Source organism: Melanotaenia boesemani, chromosome 12 (genome assembly GCF_017639745.1).
Source record: "Melanotaenia boesemani isolate fMelBoe1 chromosome 12, fMelBoe1.pri, whole genome shotgun sequence".
Lineage (NCBI taxonomy): Eukaryota > Metazoa > Chordata > Actinopteri > Atheriniformes > Melanotaeniidae > Melanotaenia > Melanotaenia boesemani.
In genome coordinates this window covers 16552163-16576698 of record NC_055693.1, presented here as the reverse complement: position 1 = coordinate 16576698, position 24536 = coordinate 16552163, and the positions used below count along the sequence as shown (strand labels likewise).

General features: G+C 40.7%; 1 protein-coding gene and 1 long non-coding RNA gene across 4 annotated transcripts in view; both read right to left on the bottom strand.

Moving 5' to 3' along the window:
• Positions 1 to 1509: 1509 nt before the first annotated feature.
• gpc6b (glypican 6b) overlaps positions 1510 to 24536 on the bottom strand; it is an 89969-nt gene continuing 66942 nt past the window's right edge. For all 3 annotated transcript variants that reach the window (XM_042001572.1, XM_042001573.1, XM_042001574.1), the window contains 3 exons: positions 4574 to 4710; positions 3409 to 3584; positions 1510 to 2113 (listed from right to left, as the gene is read on the bottom strand). In XM_042001572.1, the coding sequence (XP_041857506.1) occupies positions 1908 to 2113; positions 3409 to 3584; positions 4574 to 4710 (519 nt within the window). In that variant the 3' untranslated portion in view covers positions 1510 to 1907. The remainder of the gene's footprint in view (positions 2114 to 3408; positions 3585 to 4573; positions 4711 to 24536) is intronic.
• On the bottom strand, positions 22605 to 23916 carry LOC121650199. The gene is made up of 2 exons (XR_006012224.1): positions 23583 to 23916; positions 22605 to 23083 (listed from the first exon to the last, which is right to left on the bottom strand). It is a non-coding gene; the product is annotated as an uncharacterized LOC121650199 (long non-coding RNA).

The window sequence follows — 24536 nt, the reverse complement described above, 5'->3', positions numbered from 1 at the left end:
TAAAAATAATAAAGAAAAGCTCAAGAAATATTTATTGATATACTGCTAAGGGGATAATACAGGCTAATTCCATGGATATGTAAGCTTAGCTGGCCTGGTGGTTAGAGACCTATGGGGCTCGCAGAGAACAGTGGATGTACATACAGGCTGGTTCTGTCAGCCCCCCTCAGCAGTGCCAGGCCTCTCGCATTCTCTGTAAGTACGCTCTACTGAGGGGCTTCACTGAAGCATTCAGCCCTGTCCAGTCTCCACAGATTCTCATTTCACAGGTGACTGTGGTCGGCTTCAAGCCTGTCTGTGCAGCAGACACAACCATTCAAGCTTTCCAGATAAATTTAGGACCTCTTTCTTTACATCCTTAGTAACCACTGTATGTTGTTTACTGCTACCACTCTTAATAATTCCCAAACCTTTAACAACTGTGGTTTAGATGTATATTTATGAGCAACAGTGTTCATTTTGACTACTTTCTTTTCAAAACTGTGACAACAACCACAAAATAAGTGCAGAAGTAGCAAACACACGTTTTAGTCCTGTGTGTGCTGTATGCTTTATGTGTTTATCAACGTATTTGCTGTATGATATGAGAATATTGTACAAAGCTTGATAGGCCCAAATCACTATTAATTCATGTAAATAGACTGTGTGAAAAGTGCATGTCCATTTACACATAATACACAGGACACAATACTGACTTCCATCTGTTTTCTGTGCTGTATGTTCATAGACTATTTTCTTTTATTTGTGTTATACAGTTAAAAATCTCCTAATTAAGCCACTTGGCACCATGCTGAGTAACCATTAATCAGAATCAGAATTCTTAACTTCAGCCACTTCTGATTTTATCAAGCAATTAGAAAATATTAAGTATTTAGTTCTTGTATGCGTTAAATTTTACACCAGGACATCTAGCCAACAACTTGACAGAACCAGCATGCAGTTGCATATCGGTGGCACTTTCTCTGCAAAATATAATGAAAAACTACTTAATAATTTTGTCCAAGTTGTATAGTCCTGAAGCAAAGCATAAAAACAGCATGATATGAGAATTTTTTGCAGATAATAAATTTGTTGCAAGGCAAATGGGTATATAGTGTTAACCTTACAGTTATTGTTTGAGTGAGCTTTAGCACAAGGCCACTGCTGAACAGATTCAGCGACTAGCTAAAAGGCTGTGCAGACCTATGATCAAACTGTGATAGTACAACTACAATCTTGCAAAACAGTATTGAAATTATTGTGGCTCATAAAATAAAGAAACATCATTTAATTGGCTGCATTTGATCTCTAAATACAGAAGAAAAACAAAATTCAGGTTAGTATTTGCATTGCGTCTTAAATTAACTGGCAATGAGTTGATGAAAATGGAACAAGAATTAAATTAAACTTTAGGTAAAAACCAAATGATCCCAAGTTGTCTGGCATTTAGATCATTAAATTTTGTTTTAAAATATAGTTGTTAAACTGAATCTCTTTCAGGTGCATTAAACAATCACATTCTTAATATTGTTTTTAAAACACTTCTTTTTTTTGCATTTAAAAAAAATAATCAAAGTGCTTTTTAGATTTTTCCACTTGGAGACCTATACTGATACCTGCCACATGTGCAAGGAAATGTATATATATATATTTTATCTCTAAAGAAGAGTTTGTTGGGTTTGCATCATAAGTAGATGGTGAATGATGCCATAAAATATCAAGTCTTGGGATGGCACTGCATGATCTTTGGGAAAGTGGGAAATCATGATGCATGACTACTCTCTTTCTCAGAGCAGACTCCTCCAGCATCAAGACTGGTCGCTCGAATGTTGTCTGCTTGACTGTAGCTCCGATTTGCCTGAATACAAAAACTGGAAGAGGAGAGGAAAGGAAACCCTGCTGTCCATATTTAGCCAGTTGCTCCAGCATTATCTCCATTGTCGATGAAGAGCTAGGACTGAGAGGGCCAGCATGGTTGGCAGGGCTACAGAGGCGGCACAGAGTTGGGCAGAGCCTTCCAAAGGCCCGCTCCGATCTGCTCTGACCACTGGGATTTCAGTGGTAGCACTGTCCACATCTGTGGGGCAGACTTCTGTACAGCCGCTGCCGCTACCTGAGCCACTGCCTTCATCACCTGCAACAACACAAAAAACACAAAGCAGACGGAGAACGTCACTGCAGCTACAGAATAACATCAGAAAACAAACAAAAAACTCAAATAAATCTAGTACATATGTAACCCACTGCTTCAACAATACAGTAAAAATATGTTTGTAACAACAAAACAACAAAAATAATCACTTGTGTCCACTGTTTCTATAATTGTTCTTGAGGAATTTAAAGCTCATTGTCTTAGTCTAGTAATCACGGTTATTATTATTTATTGAGGATTATTATAGGCATTTTCTACATGTTTGAGTTAGAAAATCCACTTTACCTGATCAAATTTAAAAAACAAGCAGACAACTCCTTAGTTAAGACTGGAGTATTCAGCTCCAAATATCTCAACATTTAGAACTTCAAAACTCAGCTAATAATGCTGAGCAACCTGTTTAATATACTGCTTATATTACACAGGTGAAGGGATCGTCAGCAGACGTGTATGTGTACAATTATAAAAGAATACAGAAAATGCAAATCAGGCACGTTTCTATTTACTGGTTCGGAGTTAAAGAGCTGCTTTGTATTGTCAGAATGTGGCAAAATAGATTGTATTTCACATCTGTTAAGGAAGTGGGAAGGATGGGTAGAGACTGCTAAAACGGGAACATAACCTTGAAAGAGGTCAAGTACAACACATTGATCCATTTCCTACACTTTTTGAAAACATAAAAACCACATCAAGCAAACTTTTTTATTTTATATTTGTGAAACTTTTTTTTTTTTTAATTTCCTGCTTTAATTGACATTTCCTTATGTGGCATCTCTAAATGTGCACGAAAAAATAATGGTAGTTGTGTTGTTTCTGCTGTTATCAAGGACCAAAAACATCAGACAATGTAGGTTAAATAAAGAAATAGATAGTACACAATACCAATTGCTCTCTGTTATTCAGTACTTATGCACATCTGTGCTTTAAAAAATAACAATAGTGTTCAAGTAATTGTTTTGATTAGAGAATGTTAAAGCAGATTCTAGTACAGCCAGTGTGATGCCTACAGGTTTTATCAGTTTACAGAGACTGTTGGCATTTTTTTTCTTTTTACATTACACACTGTCATTGTTGCTTATTTGCAGCTTCAGTACCTCTTTAGGCTTTACTGATGGTGATTACCTCTGCCTCAAGGGTAACAAGAGCTGGAGCATGAACTTGACAGCATGAGGTGCTGAGGGCAACTATAAAAATACATTTCCTGCCTTGAGAAAGGAAAAAAAAGTAGCATGTTGACACATTTGTGTGCATGGCAAAAAAAAAAGCAAATAACTTACTTGAGTCTTGAAAGTAGATATCATTGCCATTGTAGGCATTTTTCAGCTTGTTGGTCATCACCCGAAGAGCCATGATCTGCTGACGGATGATGGTGTCGGGACGTGTGATGTCGACAGACACCTCAGGGTTATTCACCTGGTTGATTAGGCCATCCTTTTGGACTTCAGGAAAGTACCTTAATAACAAAACAAATATGAAACAATTTCTGACGCTATTTTTAAAAACGACTCCTAAAAGAACAAGGCAGTACAGTATGTGTTCATTTGTTTTAGACTGCAAAGAATTTTCATCAGGGGTTTTTATGCCAGGAGAGCGGTCCAGGGTGGACTCACGTATTCAGTTTTTTGTTATGAGGTTAATTCTCACAGAGCCACTTAGCAATGGCTCTTTAAGGTTACAACAGTGTTTGTAAAACGAGCACTTGCCCTCATAATGCACTGAGATACTTGTCAAGTATTTCTCCCGGGAAAAGCATGTCAGCTGCCTGCAGCCTTGTTTCATGAATAAGCTGCAGGCCCTCATGTGAGGGCATTCCACAAATCATCTGACATAACAGAGTTTTATTTTCCCAAAAGCCTAGAACACTTTAGGTTGTGTGAATCTCAGAAATCTATGAATTAAAAGGGGTCACATTTTTTTTATACGATAACTCATTCAGGTGGTCACAAGAAGAAAAGAAAAAAAAGGCAGCAGCTGCTTCCTTTAAAACTAATTTTATCTTGCATTATTAGTGTTGAAAGTTGTTTAATTCTTTCATCAAACAGTATATGTTCAAAATAAAAATAGTGCACATAGCAATTTACTGTGACCCTAGAAGTAGCTGTGGGCTGTTTTTATTTTTATTTTTTTAATTAATCTGGTTTAACATTCTAAAAAACAATAAGACCACTTTTTTTTCTAGAAACACGCAAATCATACTATAATATAGTAAGCGCTTATGCAAACCACAACATTCAGCTTTAAGGAGAAGCCCCCCCCCTCCTTTAAGTTGAATGAAAGTATGCCAAGCTCCTGCACAATGGAGATTATGTCAGTGAAAGCTAACAACCCAATTCTTAACGCAAGGCTCAGACTGCTTAACATCAGGCGGGTTACATAGACTTTGGATTTATAAGAAAGCCTTTGTGTTAGCATTCATCAGCCCTGGGGCCTTGTTGCTCTTACCTGCCCTTGGTGTGTCCATTCCAGCACTCCCCATCACTGGCATTTCCTGCAGTTACTCTGTCCTCCACACACATGGCCTCAGGAAGGCTGGACCAAAATTTCTTGGACATCTTCAGTTTCTGTTTTATGTCAACCACCTGAAAGAAGATAAGGGTTGTTACAGAAGAGGAAAAAAGTAAAGCATTTATGGGATTTATACATTGTAGCGTGCAAAGGTTTTAGATATATAGAATATTTGGATTCTTATCTAGTAGTTTGCATGTTCTCCCTGTGCAAGTGTCGGTCCTTCCACAGAACAAAAACACGTGTGTGTTAGGTTAACTGCTGCTCGTTGGAATGAATATGAATGTGACTGGTTGTTTGTGTCTGTGTTGATCTGTGATGGACCAACACAGAGATACAAAGTACCCACAGAGAGTACCCTGCATTTTGCCTGATTCAGAAAATGAATGAGTGAATGAAAATACTTTAAAAGGTATTGTCAGCATCATAAAGAACAACCTTGTCCTTCGCTGTATTAGATGGCGTATGTCCTCGACAGTTAGAGGGGGATTATATGAAGAGGCAAAAGGAGTCACCCACAGAGAGTGGAAGTTTCTCAACGAAGCAAGTATACTCAGGAGAGAGCATGGTCCCACCAGATATTGATTTTCTCTTTAGTTCACTTTACATCGTTCCATATTTCACCTGCAGAGCCTAAAAACCTTTTTCACAGCGTTGCACAGTTAATAATAAAAGCAGAAACAGAAGATGCTGAGAGGGCAACATTATCTGGATGCCTATTTGTAACCTCCCTGTACTAATAATTTAACAATTAGCCCATGGGATAAAATCAATTATATGATGGCAAACATACTAATTGAAGTGTTTTCCTTTAAAAGTTAATATCAGCCCATTCATACACATATTTCTTTGTTTACAGCCCTCAAAACATGAAACAGGATTACTAATTGTAAAATATTCTTGTAGAAACAGAGAAGTGACATGTGAGAAATGGCAGGTATGTTTTAGTTCAAATTTAACTTTAACCTGTTACCGAGAATGCACCTCATTTGGAAAATCATTATAAAACTACCCCATTTTCATTTACTACCATAACATAGCAAAATGATTAATACTCTTTGAACTTAACCCTATATACATCTTAATTCTAAGACTACTTGGGTTTCATTTTACTTCCATGTTGACTGTCCACTGTTTGCATCATGAAAAGTAAGACCATGCAGGCTTGCAGCAATAATTTCCGGTTGAATGTCAGACTTAAAGGCTCCTTTGCATCCTGGCCATGTGACAAAGTCAGATATCCTTTCCTGACTTGAGCCTGTTGAACTCAAATCTTTCATCAAACACACAGAATTTGACATATTTCACTGAAGCTGAGGGGAAGCATGATAGCAGCAGGTTGGCCCCATTATCTTTTTTCTGTCTGACTTGCTGTTGGCTTACGTGAAATTGTAGTGAACCTGAGCAGAACATGAAAGGTGCTGTACTGACTGTGTGACGTTGCTGTAGGCCCCAACACTGCTTTTGATGTGTTAATCCTGTCACACTGATGCCAAAGCACTTCAGCAGCTTTGATACTGCCCAGAGGGTCAAGACTGCTTTCAATACAAGAGACTGACTGGCAATGTTTGACTAAACCTCATACATTAAGTTTAGTTTAACAAGTAAGAGATTCACAGTTTTTCTTAGGATCTGTTGGCAGAACCAGGTGGTGAAAAGAGTGAATTTAACTGGGAATGTCTGACTTTTTAGCAATGCAAATATTAGATTAGCACATTAATTAAGCATGGTAGATCCATGTGTCAGGCAGCTCAAAAATAAACAGTTTATTTCTTCCAATTATTTACACAGACAGGCTGAGATGACTTTCATGTTGACACAAAAAGATGTCTTTAACTCTATATTTGTTATACAAATGGAATAAACTTTGATCTTCATAACAATCAGTCTTTCCACCAACCACAATAAACACATTGTCTTCACAGTTTAGTATAAATCCAGATAAAGAAAAAAGGCTCAGAGGTATCTGGTGGGAATAAAATAACATAGCCGGCTAATTCAAAAGTCTGTCAATGTCTGATGTTCAAGATGAGAGTTTAAAAGAGTCTTTTTTTTTTTTCACAGAACAATAAATATGCCTCTGGGAAAAGTCTCCCTCTCATGGCATTGCAAAGTGAATAACTACACAGGTTGTGTTGAGCAGCCATAGCGATTCAACTCATTGCAAAGCACACTAGATGGCACTATGTTGCTAAGGAAAGGAGAGACGAAGGCCACCAGAAAGGAAATAAGAGAAAAAAAAGGGATAAAATACACGTCATGCCAATTATGCTAATAATGCATCAAAAACATTGAACTTCATCTCCATGTGGTCTAGCATAGACCAACAATTTAAATAAATGAAGATGGAAAATCTTAAAAAAAAAACAAAAAAAAAACAAACAAAAAAAAAACTATCCAAACATCTCAGCGTATCCCAGAAGATCACTGCAGAATGATCTTGGCATATGAGGAAGCAGCAAGTAGATTCCTATAATAATTAGCTACATATTTTAGGGCTGACAGCTGTGACATCCTCATTAACTTCAGAAGATCAGAGACACAACACCTCCCTCTCCTCTCACATCACAATATAATATTGTATTTGTTTTCTCTGACGTCCTAACAAATGGCTGTTATCATGATATGTGATAGCTGTTCTAATAGAGTGTGATAACACCTGTTTATAATGAGGATTGCATCACAGCTGACACACACATTTACATGTGAACTATATGAAAACACTCCCACTGTCTAAATTAAAGTATCAGAAATGCTGTTAAAGACAGCAAAGGTGAAACAGCCTCACACACGACACATGACATCAATTTGTCTAATTAAGCCAAGGGGAAAACATTCAAAACAGTTGACAATCTTCCCAAAATGAGATGGCCCAACAAGCTCACCCAAAAATCCGATACTGCAATGCTACAAAGAATCCAAGAGCTGTGTGGTAGACTTTACAGGCCTCAGCTAGCATGTTAAATGTTAAAATTCATGACAGTACAATTAGAGAAAGACTGAACAAGTACGGCTTGTTTGGAGGGGTTTCCAGGCAGAAGCCTCTAGTCTCTAAAAAGAACATGGCATCATGACTTAAGTTTAAAATTCATGAGAATAAACTACTTGACTTCTGGTACAATGTGCTTTGGGCAGACAAGAAAACCAAACACAGCATATCAACACAAATACCTTATAACAAGTCAGGCATAGTGGTAGAGGGGGTGATGGTTTGAGTCTGTTTTGCAGCTATAGGACCTGCAGTCATTGAGACGACCATGTATACCATAGTCTTCTAGTCAAATGTGAGGCAATCTGCCTCACATGTGAGCTAAAGCTTGACTGAAATGATCCCAAGCCCAGTAGGAAAGTTAGAACAGAAAGGCTGAAAAAAAGAAACGAAAAAAAGGAAAATAATGAAGGTGTTGTTGTGAACCAGCCAGACTGAAATGTTGTGTTTGGACCTCAAGAGAGCTATACATAAATAAACACCTGCAAAACTCAATGAACTGAAGCAGAGTAAAAAAAAAAAAATGGGCCAAAATTCCTCTACAGCAATGTAAACTTGATAATGTCATCAGATAACAACTGTTACAGTTTATCACTCCTAAATGTGGTTCTACAAGCGACTGGATCATAGGGTGTAGTTAATTATTTACACATTTTTTTTTTCATTTTGGCTAGGGTTTTATTAAGTAATGTCACTTAATATTAATCTGCGGCTGCGTCTACTTCATTTTCAGAAAGATGCTTTATATTTATCAAATGTATATATATTATTTTCATCTCACTCATGAAAAACAGTCTTTATAGTGTCCTAGCAAAACTGGCATCAGCTCTGCATACACATGACAAGATTTGTAATATCAACACAACAACATGCACAACATCAATCTAAACTATCTCTATTAAAACCGAGTGGCCTTTAAGGAATTCATCTACATTCTTTATGCTGTACTAGTTTTGCCTTGAGATGTATTAATGCATATAAATATTTCTAAATAATTTATAAAGAAAATTTTATATTTATTCATTAGAAATTTAAGCAGATTATGTATAAGTTGCAGTTTTCTCCAACTCTATCAAAACCCGCAATACAATAAAAAAATAAACCACTCTGAGGAGTATAAACAGAGGGGTGTTCAGGCCTAAGCTTGAGGTTTACCCAGTATTAAACAGAGTGATGACTAAAGGAGTATACATCTGTAATAACCACAAAAATGTGTCCAAGTAGGAACTTCAAGCATTTACAATGGAAATAAGGCTCCAATTCTAACACAACCTAAATAGTTTTTTTTAAATAATATTTACTGGGGGCCAGCAGTGGTCTGACATTTATCTGCACATTGATTATTGTCAGTGGATTCTTTGAATTGCCAAAAACAGCTGTGTGTCTGTCAGCTGCAGTACATCCTCAAACTTCCTCACTGAGCCTTCGGCCTTTCGATGAAGTTGTACATTATGGTTACATAGAGTAATATAATTCAGTGCAGCATGTTTCTATTTGCTCTAAATTCAGCTCATGTTTACAGTCATCAGAAAACATGCGGTGCAACAGTCAAGCTCAATAATGGTTTGACAGTATCTGGAAAACAACAGAGCCTTATGACACAAAGACATAAGATAAATAAGAATTTGGTTAAATAGATCTTTCATGTGGATATCAGCAATTAAATGTTAGTTACCTGTATTGCTTTAACAACAAGATTCATGAGCAAGTATCAAATAAAAGGTTAAGATTAAAAAATCCAAGATAAGGTGTATTGTTGTAATTTCTTTCCTCTCCTCAGACCCACTTTTTTTCTTCTTCTTAGCTCCTGTCATGAACTATAAATTATTTCATTTTGTTTTTCTCTTTTTTTCTGCCTCCTTGCTATGAGAGCTCCTCTCTGTTTGCTCTTTCCTTCCCTTCCTTCAGTCCTGAGTGAAAGTGAAGGTTTCATGGCTAGCTGACCCGTGATCGTAGAGCAGAACTCCAATTCAGAGGAGATTTGTGAATAAAACCTTGGGTTTCTCTTCACCATGATCTGCAGTGTAAGCTTGGACTTCCTTGTGTTAATTCGTACAGCTGTCCTTACCCATCACTTATCAGTGAGTTGAAATATTCTGAGCAGCACAATTAAACTTTTCTGACATGATAGTGCACAAAGTTAAAAAAAGTTAATTAAATCTCATTATTAAATTAATGTACAACCACTCTTTATTATTTAATTAGGGACAGCAAATAGCAGCTTTACATTTGTAGCACTAAACCACCTAAAACTGATTCAGCACTGAAAAGCCTGTGTTATATTACAGCTCACATGTTAGCATGATATGATCCAATATTTTTTCACTACAATGTTTACTTGCTGTAAAAAGTAATTTACCAGCCCAAGTGGACAAACATGAGGAAATGTTTACAGAGCATAATTATTTCTAAAAACAACTTTATGCATCAGTGAGATAATGATTTTTCAGTTTGATTAAATGGTTTATGTTGACGGACGCTCAAAATATTTCTTACATTACTCATCATGTAACTCTTCTGTGCACACTGCGGTGTGTGCAGACAGATTATGAGATTGAATGTGGGGATGGATGCGCAGGATCATTCATTTCAGAACACAAATGTAAGTGAACTGCACTTTGATCACTGGTTTTTAGATGTCCTTGCTTATTCTCAGATCAAAAGCTGACGTTTGACTTGCTTTGAAGCTGCAGTCGCACTGCTGGCAACTGCACAATGTCAGGGGCCTAAGCTCTTATCAGGTGGTGGGATGATGCCTGGACTTGTCATGTACCTTTCAATAGAAAAAAAAAAAAAAATACGTGGTCAGATTATCTAACATTTCCCTCTCAACTCACTTTCTGCACTTGTAGCCAAAGTTGACCTACAGTGAACTGCCTCTCCCATGATTATTCTGTCAAATGGTGAATATCCCTTCCTTCCTTTTCCATGCACATATCTGTGGGTTGTCAGCACTGCTTGACGCAGGGCATATTGCTCTGCTGCAAGTTTGAGCTAATTTAGAGCAAGTTCAATCTAATCATAGACTGGACAGCAGGTCTTACCACTTAAACCACAAGGGGCAGACATCTCCTCGATCGACTTATTTTCCCTGGCAACTGCTCCTCCTGTCTGCGTTAAAATAGTTTTTCATTTGATACGAATGCAGTATTCTTCCTGCATCTCAATTACAGAGGTCAGGGAGTCGGCTCTGCTCATACCAAGACCTTGGCCTTGCCACAAGTTTCTCCAAGACCAGTGACCACTTTGAGGACAGACCAAATAGTTTCTCACCAGGAGAAAGGCCAGAGTAAGAATAACTCTGCTTCTTCATCACATTCTTGATTGAGTTATACTGTTGACTGTGTGAAACTTAAAAACTAATACACCTCTTCGGGGTGTAATACTACCTCAATGTTTAGAATCATGGGGAATGAGATCTTTTGGGTGTATGTCCCTTGAGATGGCTATGGAACTTTGTGTCTAATGTGTAGAGTCCTAATTGGTAGTTCATGTCAACCCATTTACAGCACTTCCTCTCAACCAAGACCTGCCATCAGGTTTTGAAGCACTTTTAGTGTATAAAGGAAATTGGTTCTGTAAGGATTACAATAGCTAACCCAATGTTTTGAGAAGCAGTTGCCTTTACTTTGTCATGACCCCTTTGTCCTTGTCTCGAAGCATTTACCTTAAAAGTCACTGGCAGTGTTACTTAGAGTGGGTAACTACCAGAGTAAATAAAGATGTGGGCTGCTCTCATCCAATCAATATCCATCAACAAAGTGCAAAAGCAACTTTGTTTCCTCCTTTGTGACTTTACAATAGATGAGGCCAGAAAGACTTCAGCCAGATGTTTAGATGGAGCACTCGGGCAAGTCATGGTTAGATAACAGCATAACCACTGGCAAAATGAAAAAGCAGTTTGATGTGATGGCACAGTGCTGCGTTCTGTCCTCGCCGCTGGGTTACACACCATGTGTTCATGATAAATTCATTTTTAGCATAATTTCTGCAGGCCACCGGGCTTTATTCAACTCTGTCCTTGTTTTCCGTGATTGCAACTGATTATGCCCAGGAATAAATCTGCCACAGCACAATTATACAGCATGATTTGAGACTGACATCTCAACAAAGCATCAATCCAGGTGGTGGTTTTATCTTATATCTCCTGGTGACAACGCTATTACACTGTTGTCAAGCAGTTTTCTATTAACTTCTATTAAAGTTTTATTATTGTATAAAACTGGCAATTATTTCCCATCCTTATTGATTTCCAGCTTGGGTTAAACAAAGCAGAGGACTCTGTGTTAAAGGCACATCTGTTAAAAACTTAAGTGACATTGTTGAAGCAGAAAAAATGCTATTAAAACACAATCAGTGTTGCATATAGAGATTTTAAAACTAAACTTTAATAAATAAATAAATTCAGTACAGTGTGTTGATGCAGTTTGCTGCCCTATTAAGTGATGATGCTGTCAAATTTAGTTTTGATTTCATAATTCAATTAGAGAAAGCACTCAGTTCTGTGATACGACACCCTGGAGGCACAAATTTCCTTTCTATAGTACTCTTAAATCTTGTAAGCAAAACAGCTCATCATGCCTTTAATTCAATGTGACAATGAATCTCTGTGTACATTGGAAAAAAAAACAAAAAACACAATCATAAAAAAAACTGACTCCAAAAATAACCATCAATGTGAGATACGTAGGTACAAACCAAGCTAATTTGATCAGAGCCGCTTCTTAATCTTACAAAATTATATCGTTATCCCTTGTGATTTTAGGGACATTTGAAGTGATGCTTCATTAGTCGCTACAGAAATGACATGTATGATGGCCAACCTAATGTTGGCCTGCACATTTCAGACCTTTGTACATTGCATGATATAATCTTGTAGTTGTTCCTTTGTTAATGACACTACTTTATAATGTTGCTCATATTGTATTAGCACACTGTCAATGGACGGGACTGTGGGTCATATTTGTGGCCTATTTTACTTATTACAGCCTCAAACCATTTGTTCAGTCCCATGATAACTTCATAGTTCGGCAATATGGTTTATCATAGAGAGCAAAATTTATCACAATGATCCCGCGGTGAGAAAAAAAAAGAGAAAAAGACAGAATATTGATGAAACAGTGGTGAGTTTGTGCATGTGACTTGCCCCAGGCTATGACAGGAGAAGTTTGAAAAAAGTGAAATGATTAAAGGGAAAGCTATGCTCTGTGGAGAACAGAGCAATCATCAGAAAGCTTGCCTTCCCCTGCTGCCCTTATTCCCTGGGGAGGCAGGCAGCCTTGAGTGTAACAGGGCCAATGTGCCTCATTAATGTATTGGCACATATGAAAAGTAGCATAGCCTGTATGGCACCACCATTACTATGTGTGACAGATTGGGGGATATGCTTCTTGCCTCAACAGAGCTGACTTGACGTTTTATTGTGAACCTAAAAAGCAATGCATTTAAAAACTAAATGAGTAAATGAGGGGAACTGATTGCACCAATGACTAATAAAACAAAACAAACAAATAATCTAAAAAAAAAAATATTTGGCTGCATGCAAAATATGAGTCTTTGGAAGCTTAATCCCTTTTGTGTATTTGTGTTTTTTAAGACAAAGTAGAAAGGATGTGACCTCTAGTCTTGCTGGTTAAATATTTGTATATGGTCAAACTGAATATTTGCACCAGACTGAGATCTAATAAAATTGATCGATCCCAGTTGAAAAAGATTCTTCATGCTTTTATATCATATTTAGAAAAAAATTGAATGATGTAATATAAATGAATTAGATTTTCATACCAGTTAGAAATGGCTGTGAGATTGTGGGGCGTTAGTAATGACAAAAACATTATGTCAAACAAATATACTTTAGGTAACACATTGCTGACACCAGCAACTTATCAGGAAAAACATCCATTCTGGTGCTGGAAAATTACACAAAGCACTGAATGAATTTCAGTTTGGACAGAAACCAGAAATCACATGAGTCAATTATAAAGGTTTGGAAAACCAACTCTGCCAGTATTGATGACCTATCTCTGTAAAAACGACCCATAATAACAAATCTAAGTCCTTGCTGGTGCACATAATGTCACTAATTTTGTAAACCTTATAAAAATAAAAGTATTTGTGGCCTACAACTACACGCAATTCAATTTATATATGCTGCTAACACTTTTGTTCTTTAAACGGCACATAATCTGAGTATGCTGGGGTGGAGTTTGTTGTTTTATGTTGACCTCATGTGATTCAGGTTCTTGGGGTGCATGGTGGTTTTTGTTTGCTGAGTAGCAGCTTTCATCAAAACAAAACCTTAACCCTTACCTAAGATAAATAAAGAAGCAACAACTAAACTTCCAGTCTTTTTGGTTTACTATCTACATTTCAGTCTTGTCCTCTTTTTTGGTGTTAATATGGCCCTAAAAATGAACACAGATATATTCATATAGAGTATCTTGCCTTAATAGGCTAAATAAATACTGCTTTTGGTTTTTCAGTGTTGTGCTTATCTGTTGTTCCTTTTATTGCCTTTGAACTCTTAACCGACTGCAGTTAAAGACTCCGTGACTTTCTGAACAAGTAACCCAAGAGTCAGTGCTCACATTCATCAAACTAAAGAGAACCTCCTCTGAGATGTTAAAAAAAAGACAAAGAAAAATGGTTTTCTGTCACATATCATGGTCCCATACAGTAAAAGCTCAGAGTAACAAACAAATGATCATACTGCGTGTCATCCAGAACAAGGTGTATCTTGGCAGCTGTAATACATATGTAGCCCCCTTGGTCCCTTTATGACACATTTCCCCTGTTGTACATTGTTTCAGCAGCCAGTAGTCCTCAGTATAGTTCTTGTATTTATTTTATTTTATTAATAATTTTGTTCGGTTTTGCTATATTACTTTGCTGTAACATTCCTTTGAATGAAACTTGTAGCAAGTATGTTAGTATAAGCTAAGATGGGTATCAGTGGCTAGTATCAGAAGGCTAGATCAACTCACTGGAGGGAGGAGAACCAACAGAGGCACAGAGACTGAATGTTAGGTTTTGATGGTACCATATATTAGCAAGACAGACAAAACACCAACATTTATAAAAAAATAGAAAAGTAGTGAATGTAAACCTGAATGACCATTCAGTAATAAATATGTACATGAAAATATCTGGTTCCAACATGCAATAAAGTTCAAATTCTGTGATTCACAAATCCCATATCACTTTCCAATTCCCCAAACGACCCCAAGTCCAGTATGGCACGATCAGTTGAATCCGGGGGTTTGAGTTGGTGAATGTGTTAGAAGCAAGGTGACGGGTGTGAATGGCTATATGGAAGCCGCAGGGGAAAACTGGGCAAAGAGTTTTGGTCGGCTGCAAGGAGCCTCCTACCGGCCCGGACAGAGCAGGTGATCTCCTCCGGATCCAGATTGGATAACCCGAATCCGATGAGTTGAGTTGAATGATATTGTTCTGCTTAGGCTTTAGGCCTCTCCGTAGCTCGCCATCAAAATTAACACCTGGCCTGTATGAAACACAGGACCATTGTTCACGAATCAGTGTGCACACAAAATTGAACCCTGAATAATTAATACTAGTTGCATTAAATACATGATCTAGGATTCAATAGTATAATAATCTCAATCAATATCCATATCAATACATAATATATTAATATAAAATATACCCATGTATACATTAATATTCCAATTATCCGTAATATTGCACTATATTCATCCAGACAATAAATATTGAAATACCCCATGCTAACACACCAAGGTAAAATACATAGATTTCAATCAAAAGCATTGACAACAACTAAAGTGAACCTGGGCTCTAACCCACCACAGGATTAAACCACACAGCATTAATCAATTACATAAGACATTAACCGTTGACCAATGGTGGTTCCAAATGACATTTAGTTAAAACCATTTGAGAAACTGGCATAAAATGCAATGCTAACCAGCCCATTCAATTCGATGGGGCAGGCTAGGCTAAAATTAGCACAATGATTTACTCACCAATTCCTTTCCGTACTTAACTACGACGCCTTATCTCGATGATCCGAGGCTCGCGGTAGTAGGCGCCTATAATCAACAGTTGTTACGTTTAGTATTAAAGCGATCTAAGTGCAAATGAAGCGGAAAAATAACTTTGAAGCCTACCTGCAGCAACTCTCCCCCGTGCTTCCCTGCGTAGCAGCCGACGCATTTACCTGCCGGCTTATATGGCTGCCCAATTGGCTCACAAAGTCACGGGAGCGTGTGACGCTGCACTCGCGAGTAAAGTAAATACCGCGAGAGGAATTTACATGGAAAGTGCACGAGAGGGAAGAAGTGATGTTTTCACCCGGGTTACATCCTCCCCCCTTAAGACCATGCAACTCCTGGTGCATGCTATACAACATGGACACGAGATCGCAAAGACATAGTTGCTGTAGAGGCAGGACTCAAGGCTTCACTATAGGCGTCTGCTAAGCTGTGGAACAGCGTTTGCACAACAGAAATTAACGGGTTACCTAAGGCCGAATACTGAAGGCGGTTAGGCGGCTGTCGTTGTCGTGTGGGACGCCGAAAACAAGGATCGGACTCTGCAACGGTGGAATGGTGAGTATCAGCGCAATTACTGCTAAGTTCAACAGGGGTCCTAGCTGAGCTGAGCAGTGGTTCAGCCAGACTGGGTGATACCTCTGCTTGGTCAGCGAGCTCCGGTTCTTCATAGGGCTGGCCCTCAGGTCTTCGAGACTCCTCAGGTCCAGGTAAGGTGTCACCAGGCTCAAGCTCCTCTTCCCCCACAGGTGAAAAAACTTCGGACGCGGCAGGGGATTCAGCGACGTCAGGTGAGTGGCATATTGAGGATACAGCAGAGGATTCCCCCACATCAGGTAAGTAGGATTCAGGGGTTAGATTTACAGGATTCACAGGACTACTGACCATAGACACAGGGGGTAAATCGGCCATAGACTTGGATTCAGACTGCAGAGTACTGGGCTCACCAGGTGGTTCAGCAGGTTGTGCGCTTCTGCTCCTGAATCCGAATGTAGGCTGGAACTGTGTTTGAGGAAAATCCCAATCCACATCGTCTTCCTCTGGATAGTCATTCAAAACCGTCTTTTCCGGCTTTTGACTCCTGGTTCGAGGTTTGCGAGGTGGTGTTCTAGTTGGAGAATTGTCATCATTATCTTGGAGGAATGAGCAAGGCAGGAGGAGATCTCGATGAAGTGTGCGGGTCGGTCCATCAGCGTTCTTTTCTGGACGCACAGTGTAAACGGGCAAATCCCCTGCTTGCTTTACAACCACATAGATGTCTTGTTCCCATTTGTCTTCGAGCTTGTGTTTCCCTCGAAGCCTGACATTCCGAACAAGGACTCTATCTCCTTCTTCCAACTTTGATGGTGTCACTCGCTGGTCGAACCGGTGCTTGTTCTTTTCAGCAGACTTTGCTGCATTCTTTGAAGCGATTCGAAAGCTTTCCTCAAGTCTAGACCTCAAATTCTGGACATATTGGGAGTGAAATGTGGACTGATGTTCCCGCACAGGCAAGCCAAATGCCAGATCTACTGGAAGCCGCGGTGAACGACCGAACATCAGTTCATACGGTGTAAAGCCCGTAACTTCGTTCTTGGTGCAGTTATAAGCGTGCACTAAGGGCTTAACGTATTCCCTCCAGGTGACTTTCTGTTTGTACTCCAGGGTTCCAAGCATGTTGAGAAGCGTCCGGTTGAACCTTTCAACTGGGTTTCCCCGAGGATGGTATGGAGTCGTCCGGGTCTTTATAATACCAGCGATGTTACAGAGTTCTTTTATAAGCTTAGATTCAAAGTCTGGGCCCTGGTCCGTGTGGAGACGCTCTGGTATTCCATAGCACACTATAAAGTTCTCGAATAAACACTTTGCCACTGTCTTCGCCTTTTGATTTGGTGTAGGTATTGCAACTGCGAACTTTGTATAGTGGTCAGTGAGAACGAGGATGTCTTTGGTATTGCTTCGGTCTGGTTCAAGTGACAGATAGTCCATACAGAGTAACTCAAGGGGACGCGTAGTCTTGATGTTGACTAACGGTGCAGATCGTTCTGGTAGTGCTTTACGTCTCACACAACGATTACAGGTTCTGACTTTGGTCTCAACGTCGGGTGCCATGTGGGGCCAGAAGAATCGGGAGCGCACTAGGTCTAGGGTCCTTTCGATGCCCATATGGCCCATATCATCGTGAAGACTTGCCAAAACGATGGGCCTTAATTCTTCGGGCAACACCAGCTGATAAGAGACTTTGTCGTTGTCCTGCCTCCTTCGATACAAGACTTCCTCTTGCAGCTCAAGGCGGTTCAACTCCCTCAATAAAAGGACAAGGTCGGGGAGCTCATGTCGTACTGTTGGAGGGACTTTCTCTCCAGACTCTAGCTGGTGAATGACCTCTCGGATAACTGGATCAGCTCGTTGCTTATCCCGGAGGTCATGGTGTGACAGGGAAGGAACGACTGGCAACCCATGGTGACTTTCACTTGCAAAGGCATCAGGAACAGCTTTGACGGACATGCTCAGGGACTCAACCAAAGTGATGGAACTCTCTGCTGGACTGTTTGACAGGCTGGTTCTTATGAGGCAGCGGTGACAGATAGCAGAGACAACCTCTTGATCAATCTCCTCCACTTCACCCGGTTCACAGGTGTGGTCTTGGGTGAAGTTGTGGATGAGGTCCCAGTCCTTTTGTAAGGTGTCTTCGGCAGAATGGTAATGAGGGCGGCGGGATAGAGCGTCTGCATCAAGGTTTTGGTTTCCGGCTCTGTATTGCAACTTGAAAGTGTAAGTGGAAAGGGCAGCGAGCCAACGGTGACTGGTCGCATCCAACTTTGCAGATGTTAAGATATAAGTTAGCGGGTTGTTATCAGTCACCACAACAAAGTTTGCCCCGTAGAGGTAGTCATGAAACTTTTCGGTCACACTCCACTTCAGTGCAAGGAATTCTAATTTGTGTGCCGGGTACCTCGATTCGCTAGTTGACAGGCCACGACTAGCGTAAGCAATTACCCTCAGCCTGCCTTCTTGCTCTTGATATAGGGCAGCCCCAAGGCCGGTGGTACTGGCATCAGTGTGTAAAATATATGGCTGCTTCGGGTTAGCAAACCCAAGGACTGGAGCAGTGGTCAGTTTCTCAATCAAGGTTTCAAAAGCGAGTTGACAGGAAGGTGACCATCGCTCTCCAAAGGGCTGCTTGGCATCCTGTGTCTGCGCAGTGGTGGGCCCCCTCCGAGAACCTTTAGAAGTGGGAGCATAACCACGTGTCAGGTCATTAAGTGGTTTGGCGATGGCAGAATATCCCTTAATGAACCTGCGATAATATCCGGCGAATCCGAGGAAGGATCTGAGCTCCTTGAGGGTTCTTGGAACTGGCCAGGATTTTAGCGCGCTGATCTTATCCGGATCGGTCTCCACTCCTTTCTCCGAGACTACATGGCCCAGATAATGTACTGACGTCTGGAAGAATTTGCATTTCTCTGGAGAAAGTTTTAGTCCATATTCTTTAAGACGATTCAGGACTCGTAACAGCCGTTGTTCGTGTTCTTCCAAAGTGCTTGAAAACACGATCAGGTCATCGAGGAAAACCAAGACTTCTTTCAGATGGAGATCCCCCATACATTTTTCCATTAATCTCTGGAACGTACTTGGTGCGTTTGTCACGCCCTGTGGCATCCGGTTAAACTCCCAAAATCCAATGGGTGTTACGAATGCAGTCTTTGCTTTATCAGTCTCATTCATTTCGATCTGATAATATCCTGATTTAAGATCAAGAACACTGAACCATCGGGAGCCGGTCAATGCAGAAAAAGACTCTTCTAAGTTAGGCAGAGCATAAGCGTCTTTAACCGTCTGCAGGTTCAGTTTTCTGTAATCTATGCACAACCGGATGTCACCGTTCTTCTTGCGGACCACGACGATAGGTGATGAAAATGGCGACTCAGACTCTCTAATGACACCGGCCTCCAACAGGTCACGTAGATGCTGGCGGACTGCCTCGATGTCTTGAGGATGTATGGGTCTGGCACGATGCTTGAATGGGGTTTCGTCATGCAATTTTATATGATGTTTCACCTTGTCTGTGCATCCGAAATCCAAGTCGTGATGAGAAAAGATGTCGGGAATCTCGCTTAGCTTGTTTTGAATCCGCTCCTTCCACTCTGGAGGAATTGGTGACTCCGCAAAATCCAGCTTCAGAGCTTCTGGAGGACTTTTAGATGGCGAACGGTTGGTGGACACATGGTGTGACAAAATCTGGGGTGACACAGCCAGCTCTGCGATGGTACAAAGAGGTGGGAGAGATACTTCTTGATCTGATTGATTGGTGAGGATGACAGCAATCTTGTGTGATGACTGACATGAGAGCTTAATTAGACAGTTTCTCACACAAAGACCGCCAGGCAACGGGGTGGTAGGATGTTCCACAAGGGCCCACTGATTCGAGGCTGGCGTGGTGGTGTGGACTGACCCCTCGACGACAGTGGTGTGCCCTGCAGGAATGGGAACAGGAATCTTGCTGGACAATCGCACCACTCCCTCGCTGCCCACCTGATGCTGTTTGTATCGTAGCTGCAGTAATTTGAGAACAGCTCGGTAGCCATTTGCTGTTGGCTGGAAGCTGGAGGACTCACTCACTTTATACTGGCTGTAGAGAGGTTCTAGGGTGTTCATCCCAATTAAGACTGGCGAATGGCCCGGATGGACATCAGGAACAACAAGCGCTAAGGTAGTGACATCAAAATCATCTCCCAAAAACTCACAAGGGAAGGTGACTGTCATTTCGATGTATCCCAAGTAGGGAACTGCTTGTCCGGCTGCTCCTTCAACTTCCAGAATATTACACAATGGCTTTACAGGTTGATCGGAAAAACGCATGTTGTAGAAAGAGACAGGGATGGTTGTAACTTGAGATCCGGTGTCGAGGAGACAATTACAATCTTGACCAGCGATTTTGACGTTTGCTGTACACCTGGATCCAACTAACCCTTTTGGCAGTCGGGTTTGGACAGCAGACGACGGTTTCAGTTCATGACAGATGACAGGTTCTTTCTTGTTGGGACATTGTGGGTCCACATTAGTTCCGGTTCGCCCCGCAACTGGAACTGGGTCTAGTTTAAAGACTGTCTGGAAGCGGGGTCTGACCTCTGCCACTTGAGCTGCTTTTCTGTGAACTGCTTTTTCTTGGCTGCGACCAGAGCAGAGTTTGGGGCATTATCGCACTGTGTCTTGATATGGCCATCCTCCCCACACCGATAACAGTAGCCAGGTTTGGGTATAGAAGATGTGTTTCGCTGCGATGGTCTAAACCTCCCAGCCCTCTGACCTCCATCCAGCTTATTGACGTGTGTGGGCTTGGGATAGGCAGACTGCTTGGAGCTGGTTTGAGAAGCAGTCAAGGCTGCCAGCTGTTTTTGGATATCCGCCAACTGCTGGGCGAGTTGCTGTGTGATGGTGGTCAGAGCAGCACACGCCCCTTTCTCCTCCGTATCTGCATATGCATACTGTGCATGAGTGGCTGCTCTGGATCTAGATGCGCCGAGATGTTGTTTCATACGGAGGGCCTTGGCAGCTTCCCGATCTTCCTCTGTCCGCAACAGTAGCAGCAATTCAGCGAAGGATGGTGGGTTGGGCTTCTTTTGTTTAAGTTGTAGTTCTGAGATGAGTGTGTTATCCCAGCAGCCACGACAGAATTGAGTCAGTAGATGTCGGTTAATATCTTTGGCTGAGACTCCCCCCCGTTTAACTGCCAGATTCAGGGCCACCTGTAGACGTTGAAGGTACATGGACGGCTTCTCTCCAGCGTCTTGAAACGTGTCCATGAATTTGGCGTATAACTCATCGCCATCCTGGACCGTGCCGTACGCGGAGTCAAGGATCTGCAGATAGACCATTGGTGGAGTGTCAGGTTTCAGGTGCTTTACCATATCAGCAGCAGGAGACAACAGGCTCTCGAAGATCTTACGTGATCGTTGTAGGTCTGAAACTGCTGGATCTTTTAGTAAAAGCTCCACCCCGGAACACCAAGTGTCGTAGTCAGACTCATTCTGGGGTCTGGGTGATCGCCCAGAGAAAGCTCGGAGACGTTGCACAGAGTGATGCATCAGGCTGCTGTCTTCATTCTTCACTATGTGTTCAACCACATAGCGTTGAACTTCCGGCGGGTTGAAATCTGGAGGAGACATGGCTGGCAGAGAGGGTCTAGAGGTGTATCGAGGGAAGCGATCCGGCTTTTCCTCTGGTAAGGGTCCACTTGAGTCCTGGGTTTTGGCAGCAGAACCCGTAAGAAACCCACTGGTGGCAGCAGATGGTAGCAGCACTGCAGCAACAGGTGTCTCACTCTCGCTGTCCTCTGGAGGCGTCTTGACTTGGGCAGCCTTAGGGTGGAGTTCAGCGACCGACTGACCAAGCAGAGACATCACCCCATTTAGGACTAGTTTGTAGTCCTGTCCAGTCAATTTAGCCAATTTCTGTAAGTCCGCTAAGTAGGTTTGAGTTTTCAATTTACCTACTTCATTTGCACAGAATGAAGACAACTCTGAAATATCATAAGTTACTTTTGTGTTCTCACAGACAAACTCATATGGCAAAAGTTCACGCAACAAACTCAGCGCTTCTCCTGTCTTGTACTCAACAATTAATGATCGATGATAAACAGAATCGGGTTCATTAATAAATTCAAATTTTGCAATAGAACCATACTGCTTCAAAAAATCTAGTACTTCTTCATCAGTTTCCGTCTGGGTCGCATCTTGCACCAAAACAGCGTTTGGAATTTTAATGCCTCGTTTCTCAAAAATGTCCATATTCACAATATATGTAATACTTTTTATTCAGTTCTGTGTATCTGCCCCCCTCCTGGCTAGCTCGCCACGTTTATGTAGCAAGTATGTTAGTATAAGCTAAGATGGGTATCAGTGGCTAGTATCAGAAGGCTAGATCAACTCACTGGAGGGAGGAGAACCAACAGAGGCACAGAGACTGAATGTTAGGTTTTGATGGTACCATATATTAGCAAGACAGACAAAACACCAACATTTATAAAAAAATAGAAAAGTAGTGAATGTAAACCTGAATGACCATTCAGTAATAAATATGTACATGAAAATATCTGGTTCCAACATGCAATAAAGTTCAAATTCTGTGATTCACAAATCCCATATCACTTTCCAATTCCCCAAACGACCCCAAGTCCAGTATGGCACGATCAGTTGAATCCGGGGGTTTGAGTTGGTGAATGTGTTAGAAGCAAGGTGACGGGTGTGAATGGCTATATGGAAGCCGCAGGGGAAAACTGGGCAAAGAGTTTTGGTCGGCTGCAAGGAGCCTCCTACCGGCCCGGACAGAGCAGGTGATCTCCTCCGGATCCAGATTGGATAACCCGAATCCGATGAGTTGAGTTGAATGATATTGTTCTGCTTAGGCTTTAGGCCTCTCCGTAGCTCGCCATCAAAATTAACACCTGGCCTGTATGAAACACAGGACCATTGTTCACGAATCAGTGTGCACACAAAATTGAACCCTGAATAATTAATACTAGTTGCATTAAATACATGATCTAGGATTCAATAGTATAATAATCTCAATCAATATCCATATCAATACATAATATATTAATATAAAATATACCCATGTATACATTAATATTCCAATTATCCGTAATATTGCACTATATTCATCCAGACAATAAATATTGAAATACCCCATGCTAACACACCAAGGTAAAATACATAGATTTCAATCAAAAGCATTGACAACAACTAAAGTGAACCTGGGCTCTAACCCACCACAGGATTAAACCACACAGCATTAATCAATTACATAAGACATTAACCGTTGACCAATGGTGGTTCCAAATGACATTTAGTTAAAACCATTTGAGAAACTGGCATAAAATGCAATGCTAACCAGCCCATTCAATTCGATGGGGCAGGCTAGGCTAAAATTAGCACAATGATTTACTCACCAATTCCTTTCCGTACTTAACTACGACGCCTTATCTCGATGATCCGAGGCTCGCGGTAGTAGGCGCCTATAATCAACAGTTGTTACGTTTAGTATTAAAGCGATCTAAGTGCAAATGAAGCGGAAAAATAACTTTGAAGCCTACCTGCAGCAACTCTCCCCCGTGCTTCCCTGCGTAGCAGCCGACGCATTTACCTGCCGGCTTATATGGCTGCCCAATTGGCTCACAAAGTCACGGGAGCGTGTGACGCTGCACTCGCGAGTAAAGTAAATACCGCGAGAGGAATTTACATGGAAAGTGCACGAGAGGGAAGAAGTGATGTTTTCACCCGGGTTACAAACTCGTATTGAACGATAGATGTTTTTGACTTGTAATCATGTCTTATTCTCAGTTTTGTAAATCTTTCTGCTGGTGCACTTCTCAGAGCTTTCTTCAATATACATCTTTAACACTTACACTTTAAAATCTATCAAGAACTCACTGACATTGACAATGGTGAACAATTTAAAATAAAAAAAAGGGATGTTTGGAGAGTGTTACCTCATATTTCTTAGTGAAGTCATACATGCAATAAAAATACTAAAAATGAATTATCTCAAAGAATAAATCATGATGAATCAGACGAAATTATATTAATTATCTTAATATATCATGTTCAATAGAACCCTGTAGTTCTATTCTAAATGTCTCTTTGATTAGTAGCTTTGGTTCATCGATTCCAGCAGCAGTTATTTTGCAGATGCTGCTTTTTTTTTACTTAATACATCATGTGTGCTGTATTTTCATTATTACACACCTCAGTTCATGAATTTTTGGTATACTGTATGATCGAAACCCTATTTCTATGACAACCTGACTGAGATGTCGTCATGGGATACATCACTTTGTATGTTAGTCACACACATTGTTTAATTATAAGAAGTAATGGCTGCGTGATGGAGAAGGGGTCTATTC